Source organism: Odontesthes bonariensis, chromosome 22, assembly GCF_027942865.1.
Source record: "Odontesthes bonariensis isolate fOdoBon6 chromosome 22, fOdoBon6.hap1, whole genome shotgun sequence".
Taxonomy (NCBI): Eukaryota; Metazoa; Chordata; class Actinopteri; order Atheriniformes; family Atherinopsidae; genus Odontesthes; species Odontesthes bonariensis.
In genome coordinates, this window is record NC_134527.1 from 1,065,692 (window position 1) to 1,083,660 (window position 17,969).

A 17,969-nucleotide genomic window follows, 5' to 3' on the forward strand; every position below is an offset into this window, starting at 1 on the left:
CATACAGCTTCATGTCAAAAGAGGGGAACTGTCCCTTTAAGCTTTCATTTCAAAACAGGAAATCAGTGTCGTATTCGCTTCAAACGGGCTGAAATGACTTTATTCAGTTAGTTTTCACTGCAAAAAAAACGTCCCAGTCGGATAATTTAATACATTATTTGTCAAGTTAATGCTGTTTTGATCAATTCTATATTATTTGTCTCTAAAGCAATGTTACAGGATGAGGAATTCATGGTATTTACACTACAAGCCCAACTGTCCTGAACGGATTGATGCTTTTGTATCATGAAGAATCTCAACATCTGAAGAGGCTGAAAGGTTTGCACATCAAAATCAGATAAACCAGATTCTCACCCCTGCAGAGTGGAAGTGGGCCGCTCCAAAACGAAGGGTTCCCCAGAATGCATTTGATGGCAACCTCTCCTATGAGCTCATAACCTTGGTAACACACAAAGGTAAGCGACTCGCTGGGCAGGTACAGCCTCTTGGACAGGATCTGGTAGCCGTTCTCAGGGAGACCAGGATTCTCACAGGAAACAGAGTCCTCAGCTGGACAGAAAGAGAAGGACATAAGATGAGATGTGGACCAAAGGAGAAGGACAGAAGATGAGAGGTGGACCAAAGGAGAAGGACATAAGATGAGAGGTGGACCAAAGGAGAAGGACAGAAGATGAGAGGTGGACCAAAGGAGAAGGACAGAAGAAGAGAGGTGGACCAAAGGAGAAGGACATAAGATGAGAGGTGGACCAAAGGAGAAGGACAGAAGAAGAGAGGTGGACCAAAGGAGGAGGACATAAGATGAGAGGTGGACCAAAGGAGAAGGACAGAAGATGAGAGGTGGACCAAAGGAGAAGGACAGAAGAAGAGAGGTGGACCAAAGGAGGAGGACATAAGATGAGAGGTGGACCAAAGGAGAAGGACAGAAGATGAGAGGTGGACCAAAGGAGAAGGACAGAAGAAGAGAGGTGGACCAATGGAGGAGGACATAAGATGAGAGGTGGACCAAAGGAGAAGGACAGAAGATGAGAGGTGGACCAAAGGAGGAGGACATAAGATGAGAGGTGGACCAAAGGAGGAGGACATAAGATGAGAGGTGGACCAAAGGAGAAGGACAGAAGATGAGAGGTGGACCAAAGGAGAAGGACAGAAGATGAGAGGTGGACCAAAGGAGAAGGACAGAAGAAGAGAGGTGGACTAAAGGAGGAGGACATAAGATGAGAGGTGGACCAAAGGAGAAGGACAGAAGATGAGAGGTGGACCAAAGGAGAAGGACAGAATATGAGAGGTGGACCAAAGGAGAAGGACAGAAGATGAGAGGTGGACCAAAGGAGAAGGACAGAAGAAGAGAGGTGGACCAAAGGAGGAGGACATAAGATGAGAGGTGGACTAAAGGAGGAGGACATAAGATGAGAGGTGGACCAAAGGAGAAGGACAGAAGATGAGAGGTGGACCAAAGGAGAAGGACAGAAGAAGAGAGGTGGACTAAAGGAGGAGGACATAAGATGAGAGGTGGACCAAAGGAGAAGGACAGAAGATGAGAGGTGGACCAAAGGAGAAGGACAGAAGATGAGAGGTGGACCAAAGGAGAAGGACAGAAGAAGAGAGGTGGACCAAAGGAGGAGGACATAAGATGAGAGGTGGACCAAAGGAGAAGGACAGAAGATGAGAGGTGGACCAAAGGAGAAGGACAGAAGAAGAGAGGTGGACCAAAGGAGAAGGACAGAAGATGAGAGGTGGACCAAAGGAGAAGGACAGAAGATGAGAGGTGGACCAAAGGAGAAGGACAGAAGATGAGAGGTGGACCAAAGGAGAAGGACAGAAGATGAGAGGTGGACCAAAGGAGAAGGACAGAAGATGAGAGGTGGACCAAAGGAGAAGGACAGAAGATGAGAGGTGGACCAAAGGAGAAGGACAGAAGAAGAGAGGTGGACCAAAGGAGGAGGACATAAGATGAGAGGTGGACCAAAGGAGAAGGACAGAAGATGAGAGGTGGACCAAAGGAGAAGGACAGAAGATGAGAGGTGGACCAAAGGAGAAGGACAGAAGATGAGAGGTGGACCAAAGGAGAAGAACAGAAGATGAGAGGTGGACCAAAGGAGAAGGACAGAAGAAGAGAGGTGGACCAAAGGAGAAGGACAGAAGAAGAGAGGTGGACCAAAGGAGAAAGATCAGAATACGAGAGGTGGCCCAAAGGAGAAGGCCAGAAGATGAGAGGTGGACCAAAGGAGAAGGACAGAATACGAGAGGTGGACCAAAGGAGAAGGACAGAATACGAGAGGTGGACCAAAGGAGAAGGCCAGAAGATGAGAGGTGGACCAAAGGAGAAGGACAGAATACGAGAGGTGGACCAAAGGAGAAGGCCAGAAGATGAGAGGTGGACCAAAGGAGAAGGACAGAATACGAGAGGTGGACCAAAGGTGAAGGACAGAATACGAGAGGTGGACCAAAGGAGAAGGACAGAAGATGAGAGGTGGACCAAAGGAGAAGGACATAAGATGAGAGCTGGACCAAAGGAGATGGACGGAAGAAGACAGATGGATGGATGACTTCACGTTTCTGAACAGAAATCAGAGCTTCGTTGCGTCAGCGCTCCACTGACAGATGTGACGGCTCTGAGCTCTGAGGTGACTCTTGGATAATCTCCCTCCTCCTCCAGCTGGCTGAGGGCTGATGCTAACGTACATTAGCATTTCATTTACACATCAAACGCCTCACACATGCATTAATGGGCCTGAAAGCCCAAAGACACGTTTCAGGATTTGGATGAAATGCAGGAGAGGAAGAATTTTCTCTGGTATGCAGGAACGCTGTGAACTATGGAAGCCCATTTCCGCCATGATAGAAAAAATAAAAGACCAACAGGAAGTCATAATTTTGACTTTGACTTTGAAAGTCGAAATTATGACTTTGAATCTCATAATTATGACTTTGAAAGTCGAAATTATGACTTTGAAAGTCGAAATTATGAGAATCTCATAATTATGACTTTGAAAGTCGAAATTATGACTTTGAATCTCATAATTATGACTTTGAAAGTCGAAATTATGACTTTGAATCTCATAATAATGACTTTGAAAGTCGAAATTATGACTTCCTGTTGGTCTTTTATTTTTTCTTTCATGGCGGAAATGGGCTTCCATAGCGATCTTTGTCACCATAAAGAAAGAGAAGCCAAGAAATCCCAGAGAGCCTCTGATGTCAGAGTCCACAGAAACCAAAAAAAGATCGTCTTTCCTTCTACCACTAACTGTCTGCCAGATACTCACACACACAGTGAGGGAGTCGAGACGTCCACACGGGTGTCCCCGGCTCGCGGCCGTAGCAGGTGATGGTGGCGCCGCCCTGCAGGATGAAGCCGGGGTTGCAGCTGTACTGGATGGTTGTGCCCACCAGGAGTTTGGGGTCAGACAGAGACCTGGTGGAATGCTCCACATGGCCTGGATCTGAGCAGTACATGACTGAGACAGAGAGCTGGTATCAGACATAAAATATGCATCTTTAACTCGTAATTAAAATGTTAGGAGAAGCATCTGTAAGTCAAGCTAGTTCCTGCTACAGTTAGCCAGGCATTAGCGGGCTGGTATTGAGAAAGTTGTATTTGTCCTACTTAGAAGGCCGGAGTTATTTTGTTACAATTGGCAGCTATGAATCTGAGCGAGTAGCCATGACTTGTGGAGTCCCCCAGGGGTCAATTCTTGGACCTCTTCTATTTAACTTGTATATGCTCCCTTTGGGTCAGATATTACAGAACTTTAACATCAATTATCAGAGTTTATGCAGACGATACACAACTTTATGTGTCTCTGCTGCAATGCTTTTTATTTTATGTAAAGCACTTTGAACTGTTTTATACATGAAATGTGCTACAAATAAATTTGACTTGATTTTTATTTAATCAGCATGGAGAGAAACACTGACGTATTCAGTCTTCAGTGAAGGCAGATATCTGGATTCCATAGTGGAAGAATGAGCCAGATGTGACTCATTTAAAAGCTTTGCAACATGAAAGTCTCGAGGATCACTTCGTGGCCAAACCCAGAATAAATTACACCCATCCCCGGAGATGAAACATTGGCTGTGTTCGAAACCGCATACTGCATACTACATACTACATACTGCATACTGCATACTACCTACTACATACTGCATACTACATACTACATACTGCATACTACATACTGCATACTACATACTACATACTACATACTGCATACTACATACTACATACTGCATACTACATACTGCATACTACATACTACATACTGCATACTACATACTGCATACTACCTACTACATACTGCATACTACATACTGCATACTACATACTACATACTGCATACTACATACTGCATACTACATACTACATACTACATACTGCATACTACATACTACATACTGCATACTACATACTGCATACTACATACTGCATACTACATACTACATACTGCATACTACATACTGCATACTACATACTACATACTACATACTACATAATACATACTGCATACTACATACTGCATTCTATATACTACATACTGCATACTACATACTGCATACTACATACTATATACTACATACTACATACTGCATACTACATACTACATACTACATACTGCATACTGCATACTACATACTACATACTGCATACTCATCGATCAGACAGTATGCAGAGCGTTTACTCACAATGCATCTCGCTCCTGCCCGAGCCGAAATCAGCCGGCCTGAAGCTAATTTCCCTTAAGCTCTAAACTCTGTAAACTTTAGCAACATTTGAAACATTTTCAGGAGCGAAAGTAGTCGTTTAGATCCCCAACGTGTTGAAAACCTGACAAAATACCGGCTGTTTACAATTTTGTTCCCACGAATTCGGCGCTACTAAAGCTAGCCGCAGTGAGCAACGCACTTCCTGTTATTTTCACAAAATAAAATACCCGTTGCCTTTTATCATAGGGAAAGCCAGTACCACACAATTGGTGCTTTTGTTTTGAAAACAGGAAGTGAACCTACCCTCGTTGTAGCTAGCTTGAAACTGCCGTTTTGACAGGAAATGACGATCGGCGACGTCACGTTACGTTGCATCTTGGGTAGTTTGAGTATGAGTAGTAACCTCATGATGCATACCCAACATTTCGGAGAATCTAGTACGCATCCGGGAACTTCTCGCATTCTCAAAGTCGCATACTAACTCAGAAAGTTAGTAGGAGTAGTAGGAGTAGTATGCGGTTTGGAACACAGCCATTATCAAAGACCGAAGGAGAGGTCACATAAACAGGATTAGCATGACGTGGCTGAATGCACAGAAACTGTAATGAAACTGACTCTTTTCACAGAAGGGGGGCTGGGAACTCCAGGACAGGTCCAGCTGACAGGTGAGGGTCTCCCGTCCCACCAGGTCGTAGCCGGGGTCGCACTGGTAGGTGATCCGAGCCCCCCGCACCAAAGCAACATGGGACGTGGTCTTCCAGCCGTTCTGGATCTCGGGGAGGTCTGCGCAGGAGTCGTTTCGGGACACCTCTGTGAGAGGAAATGACAGAAAGGGTTGATTAATGGCTCCATTATGCTGGTGTCAGGTGTGGGGTCCAGGTTTGGCTGCAGTTATATTAAAGGTTGCCTGTCTCAGAGCGGTTAACAGGGTCAGGAAGCAAAGATGATGAGCAGCCCTCTGGCTGGGTTAGACATGACACTGGCACAAGCTGAAGACAGATAGATTTATGGGGCCATTGCTTTCCCATGTGACAGAGTGACGGATTTCACCTGTGCTGCGCGGTCTCTAAACCTCACCTGCTGCAGGACGAAGGCTGTTTGGAAAAGTTAAATTTTTATGCAGACAGAGTGAAATTATTACAAGTTGTCAGAAACTAGAAATAACTGTGTTGATCTTTGTCTCGTGCTTTCAACAATAACTTTTATGTGAATATCTGCTACAGATTACAGATTACAAAATATCTGCTACAGATATCTGCTACAGATTACAGATATCTGCTACAGATTACAGGTATCTGCTACAAATTACAGGTATCTGCTACAAATTACAGATTACAGAATATCTGCTACAGATTACAGATATCTGCTACAGATTACAGAATATCTGCTACAGATTACAGATATCTGCTATAATTTACAGATTACAAAATATCTGCTACAGAAATCTGCTACAGATTACAGATATCTGCTACAGATTACAGATTACAAAATATCTGCTACAGAAATCTGCTACAGATTACAGATATCTGCTACAGATTACAGGTATCTGCTACAAATTACAGATTACAGAATATCTGCTACAGATTACAGATATCTGCTACAGATTACAGAATATCTGCTACAGATTACAGATATTTGCTACAGATTACAGAATATCTGCTACAGATTACAGATATTTGCTACAGATTATAGAATATCTGCTACAGATTACAGGTATCTACTACAGATTACAGAATATCTGCTACAGATTACAGATATCTGCTACAGATTACAGAATATCTGCTACAGATTACAGATTCCTGCTACAGATTACAGATATCTGCTACAGATTACAGATACCTGCTACAGATTACAGATTACAGATATCTGCTACAGATTACAGGCATCTGCTACAGATTACAGATACCTGCTACAGATTACAGATATCTGCTACAGATTACAGATACATGCTACAGATTACAGATCCCTGCTACAGATTACAGATTCCTGCTACAGATTACAGATATCTGCTACAGATTACAGATTCCTGATTCCTGCTACAGATTACAGATATCTGCTACAGATTACAGATTCCTGCTACAGATTACAGATATCGGCTACAGATTACAGATATCTGCTACAGATTACAGATTCCTGCTACAGATTACAGATTCCTGCTACAGATTACAGATATCTGCTACAGATTACAGATTCCTGCTACAGATTACAGATATCTGCTACAGATTACAGATTCCTGCTACAGATTACAGATATCTGCTACAGATTACAGATTCCTGCTACAGATTACAGATTCCTGCTACAGATTACAGATATCTGCTACAGATTACAGATATCTGCTACAGATAACAGATATCTGCAGATGACAGATTATCTGCTACAGATTACAGATTACAGATATCTGCTACAGATTACAGATATCTGCTACAGATTACAGATTCCTGCTACAGATTACAGATATCTGCTACAGATTACAGATATCTGCTACAGATTACAGATTCCTGCTACAGATTACAGATACCTGCTACAGATTACAGATTACAGATATCTGCTACAGATTACAGATTCCTGCTACAGATTACAGATATCTGCTACAGATTACAGATTCCTGCTACAGATTACAGATATCTGCTACAGATTACAGATTCCTGCTACAGATTACAGATATCTGCTACAGATTACAGATTCCTGCTACAGATTACAGATATCTGCTACAGATTACAGATTCCTGCTACAGATTACAGATTCCTGCTACAGATTACAGATATCTGCTACAGATTACAGATTCCTGCTACAGATTACAGATATCTGCTACAGATTACAGATATCTGCTACAGATTACAGATTCCTGCTACAGATTACAGATATCTGCTACAGATTACAGATTCCTGCTACAGATTAAAGATATCTGCTACAGATTACAGATATCTGCTACAGATTACAGATTCCTGCTACAGATTACAGATATCTGCTACAGATGACAGATTCCTGCTACAGATTACAGATATCTGCTACAGATAACAGATATCTGCAGATGACAGATTATCTGCTACAGATTACAGATTACAGATATCTGCTACAGATTACAGATATCTGCTACAGATTACAGATATCTGCTACAGATTACAGATTCCTGCTACAGATTACAGATATCTGCTACAGATTACAGATTACAGATATCTGCTACAGATTACAGATTCCTGCTACAGATTACAGATACCTGCTACAGATTACAGATATCTGCAGATGACAGATTATCTGCTACAGATTACAGATTACAGATATCTGCTACAGATTACAGATTCCTGCTACAGATTACAGATATCTGCTACAGATTACAGATTACAGATATCTGCTACAGATTACAGATTCCTGCTACAGATTACAGATTCCTGCTACAGATTACAGATCCCTGCTACAGATTACAGATTCCTGCTACAGATTACAGATTCCTGCTACAGATTACAGATATCTGTAATGTGCATGTTGTTTATAATAAAATCCCAAAACTCCAACACATTTAGAGCATCCATCCTCAGTTGTAGGGTAACTGGTTAACACCAGAGGGCAGTAATCAGCTCATGGAAACATCCACTTTGTGTGTTTCCACAGATTATTCTGTATTCATAAAATCTGATGTTTTAATGATGTTTCACTGCGTGATAAAATGAAACTCGGGCAAAGTAGGGCAGAAGCAAACAGTTGTAAAGTGAAAGTAAAGAGAAAGATGAGATGTGAGAATATGCATTGATTTTCAATATTTAATATGTTTCTGATCTTCTGTGAATTAAATATTGATTCTGAGATTTGTAAATCGTAGCCTTCTGTTTTTATTCGTATTCACACACAGAGACTTTCTGGGTCGTATTTAAGAATAATCCTGATGTTATTCTATTAAAAAGAACATTTCAAGTGTTCTTTCTTACTTCATCATTAATCTATAAAGGAAGTGTCTCCTTTAATCTGAAGAGAGGCTCTTTGATCACTTACTTTCATCCTTTCTGTTTAACTTTCAGGACATTTGGATTTGTTTCAGCCTCTCACTGAGAGTAAAGCACTTTCATAGTATCACATGTGGCTCGGTATAAATTATTTATAATCTCTGACTTCGCTGCAGCAGCATCTGATGGCGGTGCAGTTATTCCCTCTGTAGCTTCCTCCTCAGCTTTATCTACATGTTGTTTCTCAGCGAGAAAACACTCAAACCTCCTGCAGCAACTGGCAGAAAGCTGCTTAAAGGGGAACTCCGGGGCATTTGAAGCGCAATCCCATTGCTAGAGGTTGTCAAATACTGATAGTAGGACACAGAGAGGTGCAAATCTGCGCTCCCTGTGCGGAGATCGCTCTGTCCGCACAGCGTGTCATGCGAGGCTAATACGTGGTGGCTAGGGGCAAGCGCTAACCCTTCCACGTAAAACAACAACTTGCACACTGCAGAAACGTCACACCACTTTATAAACCATCCGACAATAAAGTCACAAGCCTTACCATCAAAACCATATGCATGGTTCTCACTTTACTGGCATGGGGACGTTACAAAACAACTTTATAAACAGCATGTCACTCATCGGCTGGTTGTAGGCTCGCGCATGTGAAAGCCCAAAAGAGCCGATGGACGATAATCCCATATACAAAACAATTATCTTCTCTAGAAAAACTGCGTTCAAGTATTTAAAACATTACAACAATATTACTGGGCATGTATTGTTGTAATGTTTCAAATACTTGGATATCTGTAATCTGTATCAGATAATCTGTAATCTGTAGCAGATATCTGTAATCTGTAATCTGTAGCAGGTATCTGTAATCTGTAATCTGTATCAGATAATCTGTAATCTGCAGCAGATATCTGTAATCTGTAATCTGTAGCTTCCTCCTCAGATTTATCGCCACAGTTGTTTCCCAGCAACCGACAGAAAGCTGCTTAAAACAAAGAGCGGGATCCTTCCAGGCCAGCGAGGCGTTCCCATTGGGACTCGAGTGTCGGCCTCCGTGCATCTTGTGATTGATCTGTCGGCGCACGGTGTTGCACAACACTGTACAGCATAATGGGCCCACAGGGATCTCCAAGTTGAAGTTCTAAGATCAATTATTCATTCTCTATTGACTCGGTCCTCCTCCGCTGTGCAGTCTGAGTGTTACGGTGGATATTTCAGGGTGTTGGATCTGCAAAGAGCTGCAGATTACAGCCTGTAAACTGAGCTCATTGTGAAACTCTGAGACTGTGCGTGGATGAGCTCCGTTATGTGATGGTGAAACAAATAGGATGTGATTGAATAAGGGCAGAGGGAGGTGGAAAAAGGAAAGAATAGGAGCTGCTGGAGGGGGGCCGCCAACAAAGAGAAGAATGGAAAACACAGTGGAAGTCGAGTCTCCAGAAACAGGATAAAGATAATTCTGATGTTATTCTCTCTGAAGGCGAATCTCATTAAAAGATCAAAACGGACACTGCACTGGAAAAAATCTAAGTCTTACCAAGTATATTTGTCTCATTTCTAGTCAAAATATCTCATTACACTTAATATAAGACACAACTCCCTAACAAGTACCATTTCAGCCAGATATAGGGACTTGTTTTAAAACATCTGGAATATCTTGTTAAATGAAAAAGTCTTGAAAACATCTTGTTTTGAGTCATATTTCACATGAAACAAGCTTTTTTTATATATTTGAAGAGGTTTTTAAACTAATTTCAAGATCACTTTTAACTCAAAAGTCCCAAATATCACATTTTATTTCAAGAAATCTTGACAAGCCGATTTTCACTAGTTCCATTGGCAGATTTATTTGCTTATTTCAAGCAAAAACGTATTTTATTTTTTGTTTTTTTACCTGTTTTTGGAGGGGCATTTTTTCCAGTGTGAGTCGGTTCGTCCGGTCGATCAGAATTAAGGACGAAAACCTTTCAAACACGGGTCAGAACTACAGAGTTTTACGTGTAAAGGCTCAGTAACCTAAAGAGTGACCACACACTCAGTCCCAGATACTCTCAGATTAAAGGGACAGTTCACCTCTTTAACATGAAGCTGTATGACATCCCAAATCAGCAACATCATTTATGAACATTTTATCACAAAATCGTTTTCCAGGAAAAAGTGATACGAAGGGAGAGAAAATAGGGCCAAGTGATTGTGAGGTCTGACTTTTTCCTGGAGAACCATTTTGTGATGCAAATGTATTACTCTGTTGAACGCATATTGTTCTGAGAAGCAAAACGCTTTATTTTTTAAACCCCAGCCAACTAGCCGGACTACCTTCATCAACACCAAAACGAGGCTGGAACTCTGCTCACAGGACGCAGCAGGGGGTAAGGAGATGTTCAGAAATGATGCTGCTGATATGGGATGTCACACAGCTTCATGTCAGAAGAGGAGAACTGTCCCTTTAAAGTAATTCCTGAAGAAGAGCCATCTCCACGTAGCATAAACCGCCTCTACAGCCTCGTTTCTTCACTTTTCTCCAGCTTTTAAAAAGTTCCCCTCAGATCTGCTTCACCGGTGAATGAAAACCCAGATGTTTTGAATCGGTGCGGATACAGTGAGCAGAAGCCTGAGCAGCACGACACACATGATAATATATGCATATGAAAGTAATTACAGCCTCAGTTAGTACCCGTGTGTCCATGAATCATCTCATCAGGCAGAGAATCATTCCCCCTGTAACTTACTGAAAGAGTTACACCATGTAGTGCTCTGACTGAATGGAAATGTAAGAATTGCACATCATTGTGTTGAAGAAGACATATCTGTAACACTTGATTTTGACCAGATTGCTTTCATTATCGTCCAGTCAACCTGTAGAATTCCCTTAATATGCCCCATTTGGTCTGCTTCCATCTCACCAACATCATCCAGATGCAGATTAAAGGCGAGGTTCAGGCATGCAGGGATGCTGTTGGTCTAACTTGGAATCATTGCACTGAAAAATGGATCAATTAGACCCTAAGAAGCTGGAGCCGCAGTCATTGCTGACATTCTTTCATTCTGGATCACTGCTATGCAGATGACACCCAGCTGTACCTGTAATTCTCACCTGATGACCTCATGCCTTCAGCACAAGTCTCAGCTCGTCTCTGTGACGTATCCAAACGGATGAACTAGTGGAAGGAAATGAAACTGTGATTTCTCATGTGTCTATCGCAGTAATCCACTGCATCAGCTGCTTATCAGTGAGAGGCTCATCTCTCTGCGCTGCAGGACTGAGAGGTTCAGAAGGTCCCCACAGCCATAAGGCTTTACAACAGGGACTGCTGAGTTCTTCTCAAATTGATTGATTGATTTTTATTTATTTGTTTATTTTCCCATTTAGTCATTTATTATTATTTAGTTAGTAGTGGTATTATTATTGTTGTTAATTCAATCATTGTAAATATTTAAAAAAATGTTGAGCTACTTGACGAATTTGAATTTCCCCCATTGGGGGATAAATAAAGTATTTTTCTATTCTATCATCCACAGATGAGACCGTCTGGATGGGACTGTCGTCGGCTGATTTTCCCACCCCAAACATCCAGGAGTCCATCCACCTATTTGCTGTACCCACATGATCCAGTTTGGTGTTATGGAGGGGCTGGAGCCTATCCCAGGTGATGCATGTTTTAGGAAGGTGGGAGGAAGCCCAAACCACCACGAGGAGAACGAGCTAACTCCCCAGCTGAGCCTCTAACCACAGAGCTAACCACAGAGCTAACCTCCAGCAGCCCTAAAGTCATGATGGATCACCCTCAGCTGTCTGAGCAACGAGCACACAGAGATCTCAGCATCAGAGTCAGCACATGAAGAGACAAAAGACTCGGACATCCAACCCACCAAAGAACTTCATCAAAGTCTCCAACAACCCATGAACCAAGAGGCCTGAAAAACTGGAGTGAGCAGGAGAATGAGGCCGTTTTAGATCAGATTACTTTCCACGCTGCATGCTTCATGAAGTCAGACGGGGCCGCCCGGCTGTGGCTCACCCATGTAGTTGATGATGAAGCCTTCGCCCTTCCCGAACACGAGCCCCGCCGGGTCGGAGTGGAAGGTGACGGTCAGGTCCGGGGTGGTGGAGGACAGCTTGAAGGGGCCGCTGCCCCCGACGTAACGCCCCAGGATCCGAGTGGTGACCTCATCGCCGTCGGTGATGGTCAGCATGTCGCTGTCGCTGATGTTCAGCCTGAGGACAGGCGGAGAGGAAATGAGAGAGTCAGAGGGACGCCGGGCTGGCAGCCGACAGTGTGGGAGAACACACAGATCTGATTCATGCAGGTTAAAAAGCGTGTAAACATGAGATTTCCCTCGACAGGTTTCACAACACGCTGCAGACGGAGGCTGTGAACACTGAACAGTCTGTGAACATCACATATTTATGCCCTGTGTCAGGGACTGGAGGTAAAATCTATCAAACAGATGTGAAATGTTCATTTTTACAGGGCAGAACGCACTGAGTTCAGTTTATTTAATTTAATTTAATTTAATTTAATTTAATTTAATTTAATTTAATTTAATTTATTTTAATTTAATTTAATTTATTTTAATCTATTTATTTTATTTTATTTTATTTTATTCTATTTGCTTGTTTATACTTTAATTGTTTTCATATCTTTTACTGTATGCTGCTGCAACACAACAATTTCCCAAATTGGGATGAATAAAGTACTCATCTATCTATCTATCTATCTATCTATCTATCTATCTATCTATCTATCTATCTATCTATCTATCTATTGTTCCTGATGTAAAACGAGTGAAACAAGCAGCAGCGTTACTGAACACCTGGAAGCTGGAGCCGAGCCGAGCGAGTCCTCAGATCAGAGAACCGTCTCGTTTAGATTAAAACTCACGAGTATCAGGACACATCGAAGGCCGGAAAGGTCCCAGCCGAGTCTTTTATGTAGAAAATTATCTTCATTTCTAACAGTCGAGTCAAACTTATTCATGAAGCACATTTAAAACTTAGCTTTTACAGTTTACAGTCGTAGCAAACAAACAAAGAAACAGATGAAAAATGTCAGAACCAACGGTGGGAAATGAAGACGCAGACGAGGCCTCATACTGAAAGCATGTTTACCTTACAAAGAGTGAGAAACAGCAGCTACATTATGTGTCTTCTGTGGCAACCAAAACAAACGCACATTTCAGCAGAAACTCAACATCTAACCTGAGGAAACATGTAGCGCTAAGTTTCCTAAACTCGTTTTTCCCCCATGGATAGGTGAATGTTTGTTTTTTAGGTTACATATGGGTTACATATGTTTTAAACATTTCCTAAGGCTCTTTTATTTTTTATTGAAGTTCTTGCATTTACCTGGATTATTTTTAATTTAAGCTATTTTGTAATTAATTAATTCATTTTAATTTATTTTATCAATTGGATGAACTCTAATCTGCCTAAAGATGATTATTTAGTATTTTTGTCTGTCTGATTGAATGCTTGTGTTAACAAATAAATCAGACGTTACTCAACAGTTACTCAGTACTTGAGTAGTTTTTTCACCTCTTACTCAAGTAATTATTTGAATGACTACTTTTTAGTTTTACTTGAGTACAATTTTTGGCTGCTCTACCCACCTCTGGACATTACAGCTGAATTTCCTATAATTACCTGAATCATAAACACGTGTTTAAGCCTTTCAGGATGAAAGAAGCTTTTCATTTAATTATTCTTCCAAACCAGGAAGTTTCGAAAGATGGGACAAAGCTGCGCTCACGCCATCGTGTTCTCAGTCTAATGGTTCGAGGCGCAGAATCACAAAAACAGAAAAAAAGAAGCAAAAAACAGACAAAAAGAAACAAAAAACAGACAAAAAGAAGCACAAAAAGACAAAAAAGCACAAAATAAATCAGACGTTACTCAACAGTTACTCAATACTTGAGTAGCTTTTTCACCAAAAACTTTTTACTCAAGTAATTATTTGGATGACTACTTTTTACTTTTACTTGAGTACACTTTTTGGCTGCTCTACTCACCTCTGGTCATTGCAGCTGAATTTCCTCTTATTACCTGAATCATTTCTGAGTGAAACATTTTTCATGTTTTTTCATGTGTTTGTGTGTGTTGGTGTGTTTCCTCACAGCTGGACGTCCAGCAGCACTCGCTTGTCTTCGCCCACGTGAATCGTCCAGCTGCAGTCCTCTCCCTCTCCGTACCACTCGGGCCAGTTGGGGGACAGAATCACGCCTCCCGGGCCGGTCAGGTCGCCCCCACACTGGGCTGCAAAGGAGGTTAAATCAGACATTAATTACCCTCCTGACCAGAAGAGGCTGTGTTGTTGCCCCTGGATGGGACAGATCTGATAGATCAGTATCTGGAAGTCTGGAAGTATGCAGTATGCAGTATGCAGTATGTAGTATGCAGTATGCAGTATGCAGTATGTAGTATGCAGTATGTAGTATGTAGTATGCAGTATGCAGTATGCAGTATGCAGTATGCAGTATGTAGTATGTAGCATGCAGTATGTAGTATGCAGTATGCAGTATATAGTATGTAGCATGCAGTATGTAGTATGTAGTATGTAGTATGCAGTATGTAGTATGCAGTATGCAGTATGTAGTATGCAGTATGCAGTATGTAGTATGTAGTATGCAGTATGCAGTATATAGTATGTAGCATGCAGTATGTAGTATGTAGTATGTAGTATGCAGTATGTAGTATGCAGTATGCAGTATGTAGTATGCAGTATGCAGCATGCAGTATGCAGTATGTAGTATGCAGTATGTAGTATGCAGTATGCAGTATATAGTATGTAGTATGCAGTATGCAGTATGTAGTATGCAGTATGCAGTATGCAGTATGTAGTATGTAGTATGCAGTATGCAGTATATAGTATGTAGCATGCAGTATGTAGTATGTAGTATGTAGTATGCAGTATGTAGTATGCAGTATGCAGTATGTATTATGCAGTATGCAGTATGCAGTATATAGTATGTAGCATGCAGTATGTAGTATGTAGTATGCAGTATGTAGTATGCAGTATGCAGTATGTATTATGCAGTATGCAGTATGCAGTATATAGTATGTAGCATGCAGTATGTAGTATGCAGTATGCAGTATGTAGTATGCAGTATGCAGTATGTAGTATGTAGTATGCAGTATGCAGTATATAGTATGTAGCATGCAGTATGTAGTATGTAGTATGTAGTATGCAGTATGTAGTATGCAGTATGCAGTATGTAGTATGTAGTATGCAGTATGCAGTATATAGTATGTAGCATGCAGTATGTAGTATGTAGTATGTAGTATGCAGTATGCAGCATGCAGTATGCAGTATGTAGCATGCAGTATGTAGTATGCAGTATGCAGTATATAGTATGTAGCATGCAGTATGTAGTATGTAGTATGTAGTATGCAGTATGTAGTATGTAGTATGTAGTATGCAGTATGTAGTATGCAGTATGCAGTATGCAGTATGTAGCATGCAGTATGTAGTATGCAGTATGCAGTATGCAGTATGTAGTATGTAGTATGTAGTATGCAGTATGTAGTATGCAGTATGCAGTATGTAGTATGCAGTATGCAGTATGTAGTATGCAGTATGCAGTATGTAGTATGTAGCATGCAGTATGTAGTATGCAGTATACAGTATGTAGTATGTAGCATGCAGTATGTAGTATGTAGTATGCAGTATGCAGTATGTAGTGTGCAGTATGCAGTATGTAGCATGCAGTATGCAGTATGCAGTATGTAGTATGCAGTATGTAGTATGTAGTATGCAGTATGCAGTATGCAGTATGCAGTATGCAGTATGCAGTATGTAGTATGTAGCATGCAGTATGTAGTATGCAGTATGCAGTATATAGTATGTAGCATGCAGTATGTAGTATGTAGTATGTAGTATGCAGTATGTAGTATGCAGTATGCAGTATGTAGTATGCAGTATGCAGTATGTAGTATGTAGTATGCAGTATGCAGTATATAGTATGTAGCATGCAGTATGTAGTATGTAGTATGTAGTATGCAGTATGTAGTATGCAGTATGCAGTATGTAGTATGCAGTATGCAGCATGCAGTATGCAGTATGTAGTATGCAGTATGTAGTATGCAGTATGCAGTATATAGTATGTAGTATGCAGTATGCAGTATGTAGTATGCAGTATGCAGTATGCAGTATGCAGTATGTAGTATGTAGTATGCAGTATGCAGTATATAGTATGTAGCATGCAGTATGTAGTATGTAGTATGTAGTATGCAGTATGTAGTATGCAGTATGCAGTATGTATTATGCAGTATGCAGTATGCAGTATATAGTATGTAGCATGCAGTATGTAGTATGTAGTATGCAGTATGTAGTATGCAGTATGCAGTATGTATTATGCAGTATGCAGTATGCAGTATATAGTATGTAGCATGCAGTATGTAGTATGCAGTATGCAGTATGTAGTATGCAGTATGCAGTATGTAGTATGTAGTATGCAGTATGCAGTATATAGTATGTAGCATGCAGTATGTAGTATGTAGTATGTAGTATGCAGTATGTAGTATGCAGTATGCAGTATGTAGTATGTAGTATGCAGTATGCAGTATATAGTATGTAGCATGCAGTATGTAGTATGTAGTATGTAGTATGCAGTATGCAGCATGCAGTATGCAGTATGTAGCATGCAGTATGTAGTATGCAGTATGCAGTATATAGTATGTAGCATGCAGTATGTAGTATGTAGTATGTAGTATGCAGTATGTAGTATGTAGTATGTAGTATGCAGTATGTAGTATGCAGTATGCAGTATGCAGTATGTAGCATGCAGTATGTAGTATGCAGTATGCAGTATGCAGTATGTAGTATGTAGTATGTAGTATGCAGTATGTAGTATGCAGTATGCAGTATGTAGTATGCAGTATGCAGTATGTAGTATGCAGTATGCAGTATGTAGTATGTAGCATGCAGTATGTAGTATGCAGTATACAGTATGTAGTATGTAGCATGCAGTATGTAGTATGTAGTATGCAGTATGCAGTATGTAGTGTGCAGTATGCAGTATGTAGCATGCAGTATGCAGTATGCAGTATGCAGTATGCAGTATGCAGTATGTAGTATGTAGCATGCAGTATGTAGTATGTAGTATGTAGCATGCAGTATGTAGTGTGTAGTATGCAGTATGTAGTATACAGTATGCAGTATGTAGTATGTAGCATGCAGTATGCAGTATGTAGCATGCAGTATGCAGTATGTAGTATGCAGTATGTAGTATGCAGTATGCAGTATGTAGTGTGTAGTATGCAGTATGTAGTATGCAGTATGCAGTATGTAGTATGTAGTATGTAGCATGCAGTATGTAGTATGTAGTATGTAG

At 41.0% G+C, this 17,969-nt stretch overlaps 1 protein-coding gene across 4 annotated transcripts in view; it reads right to left on the reverse strand.

Moving 5' to 3' along the window:
* The window catches only part of sez6l (seizure related 6 homolog (mouse)-like), a 100,037-nt gene that overhangs the window by 6,537 nt on the left and 75,531 nt on the right, over positions 1-17,969 (reverse strand). For all 4 annotated transcript variants that reach the window (XM_075455571.1, XM_075455570.1, XM_075455569.1 and 1 more), the window contains exons 9-13: positions 14,754-14,892; positions 12,659-12,855; positions 5,320-5,514; positions 3,267-3,458; positions 355-549 (exon numbers count right to left, since the gene is read on the reverse strand). In XM_075455571.1, coding sequence (XP_075311686.1) covers positions 355-549; positions 3,267-3,458; positions 5,320-5,514; positions 12,659-12,855; positions 14,754-14,892 — 918 coding nt within the window. The remainder of the gene's footprint in view (positions 1-354; positions 550-3,266; positions 3,459-5,319; positions 5,515-12,658; positions 12,856-14,753; positions 14,893-17,969) is intronic.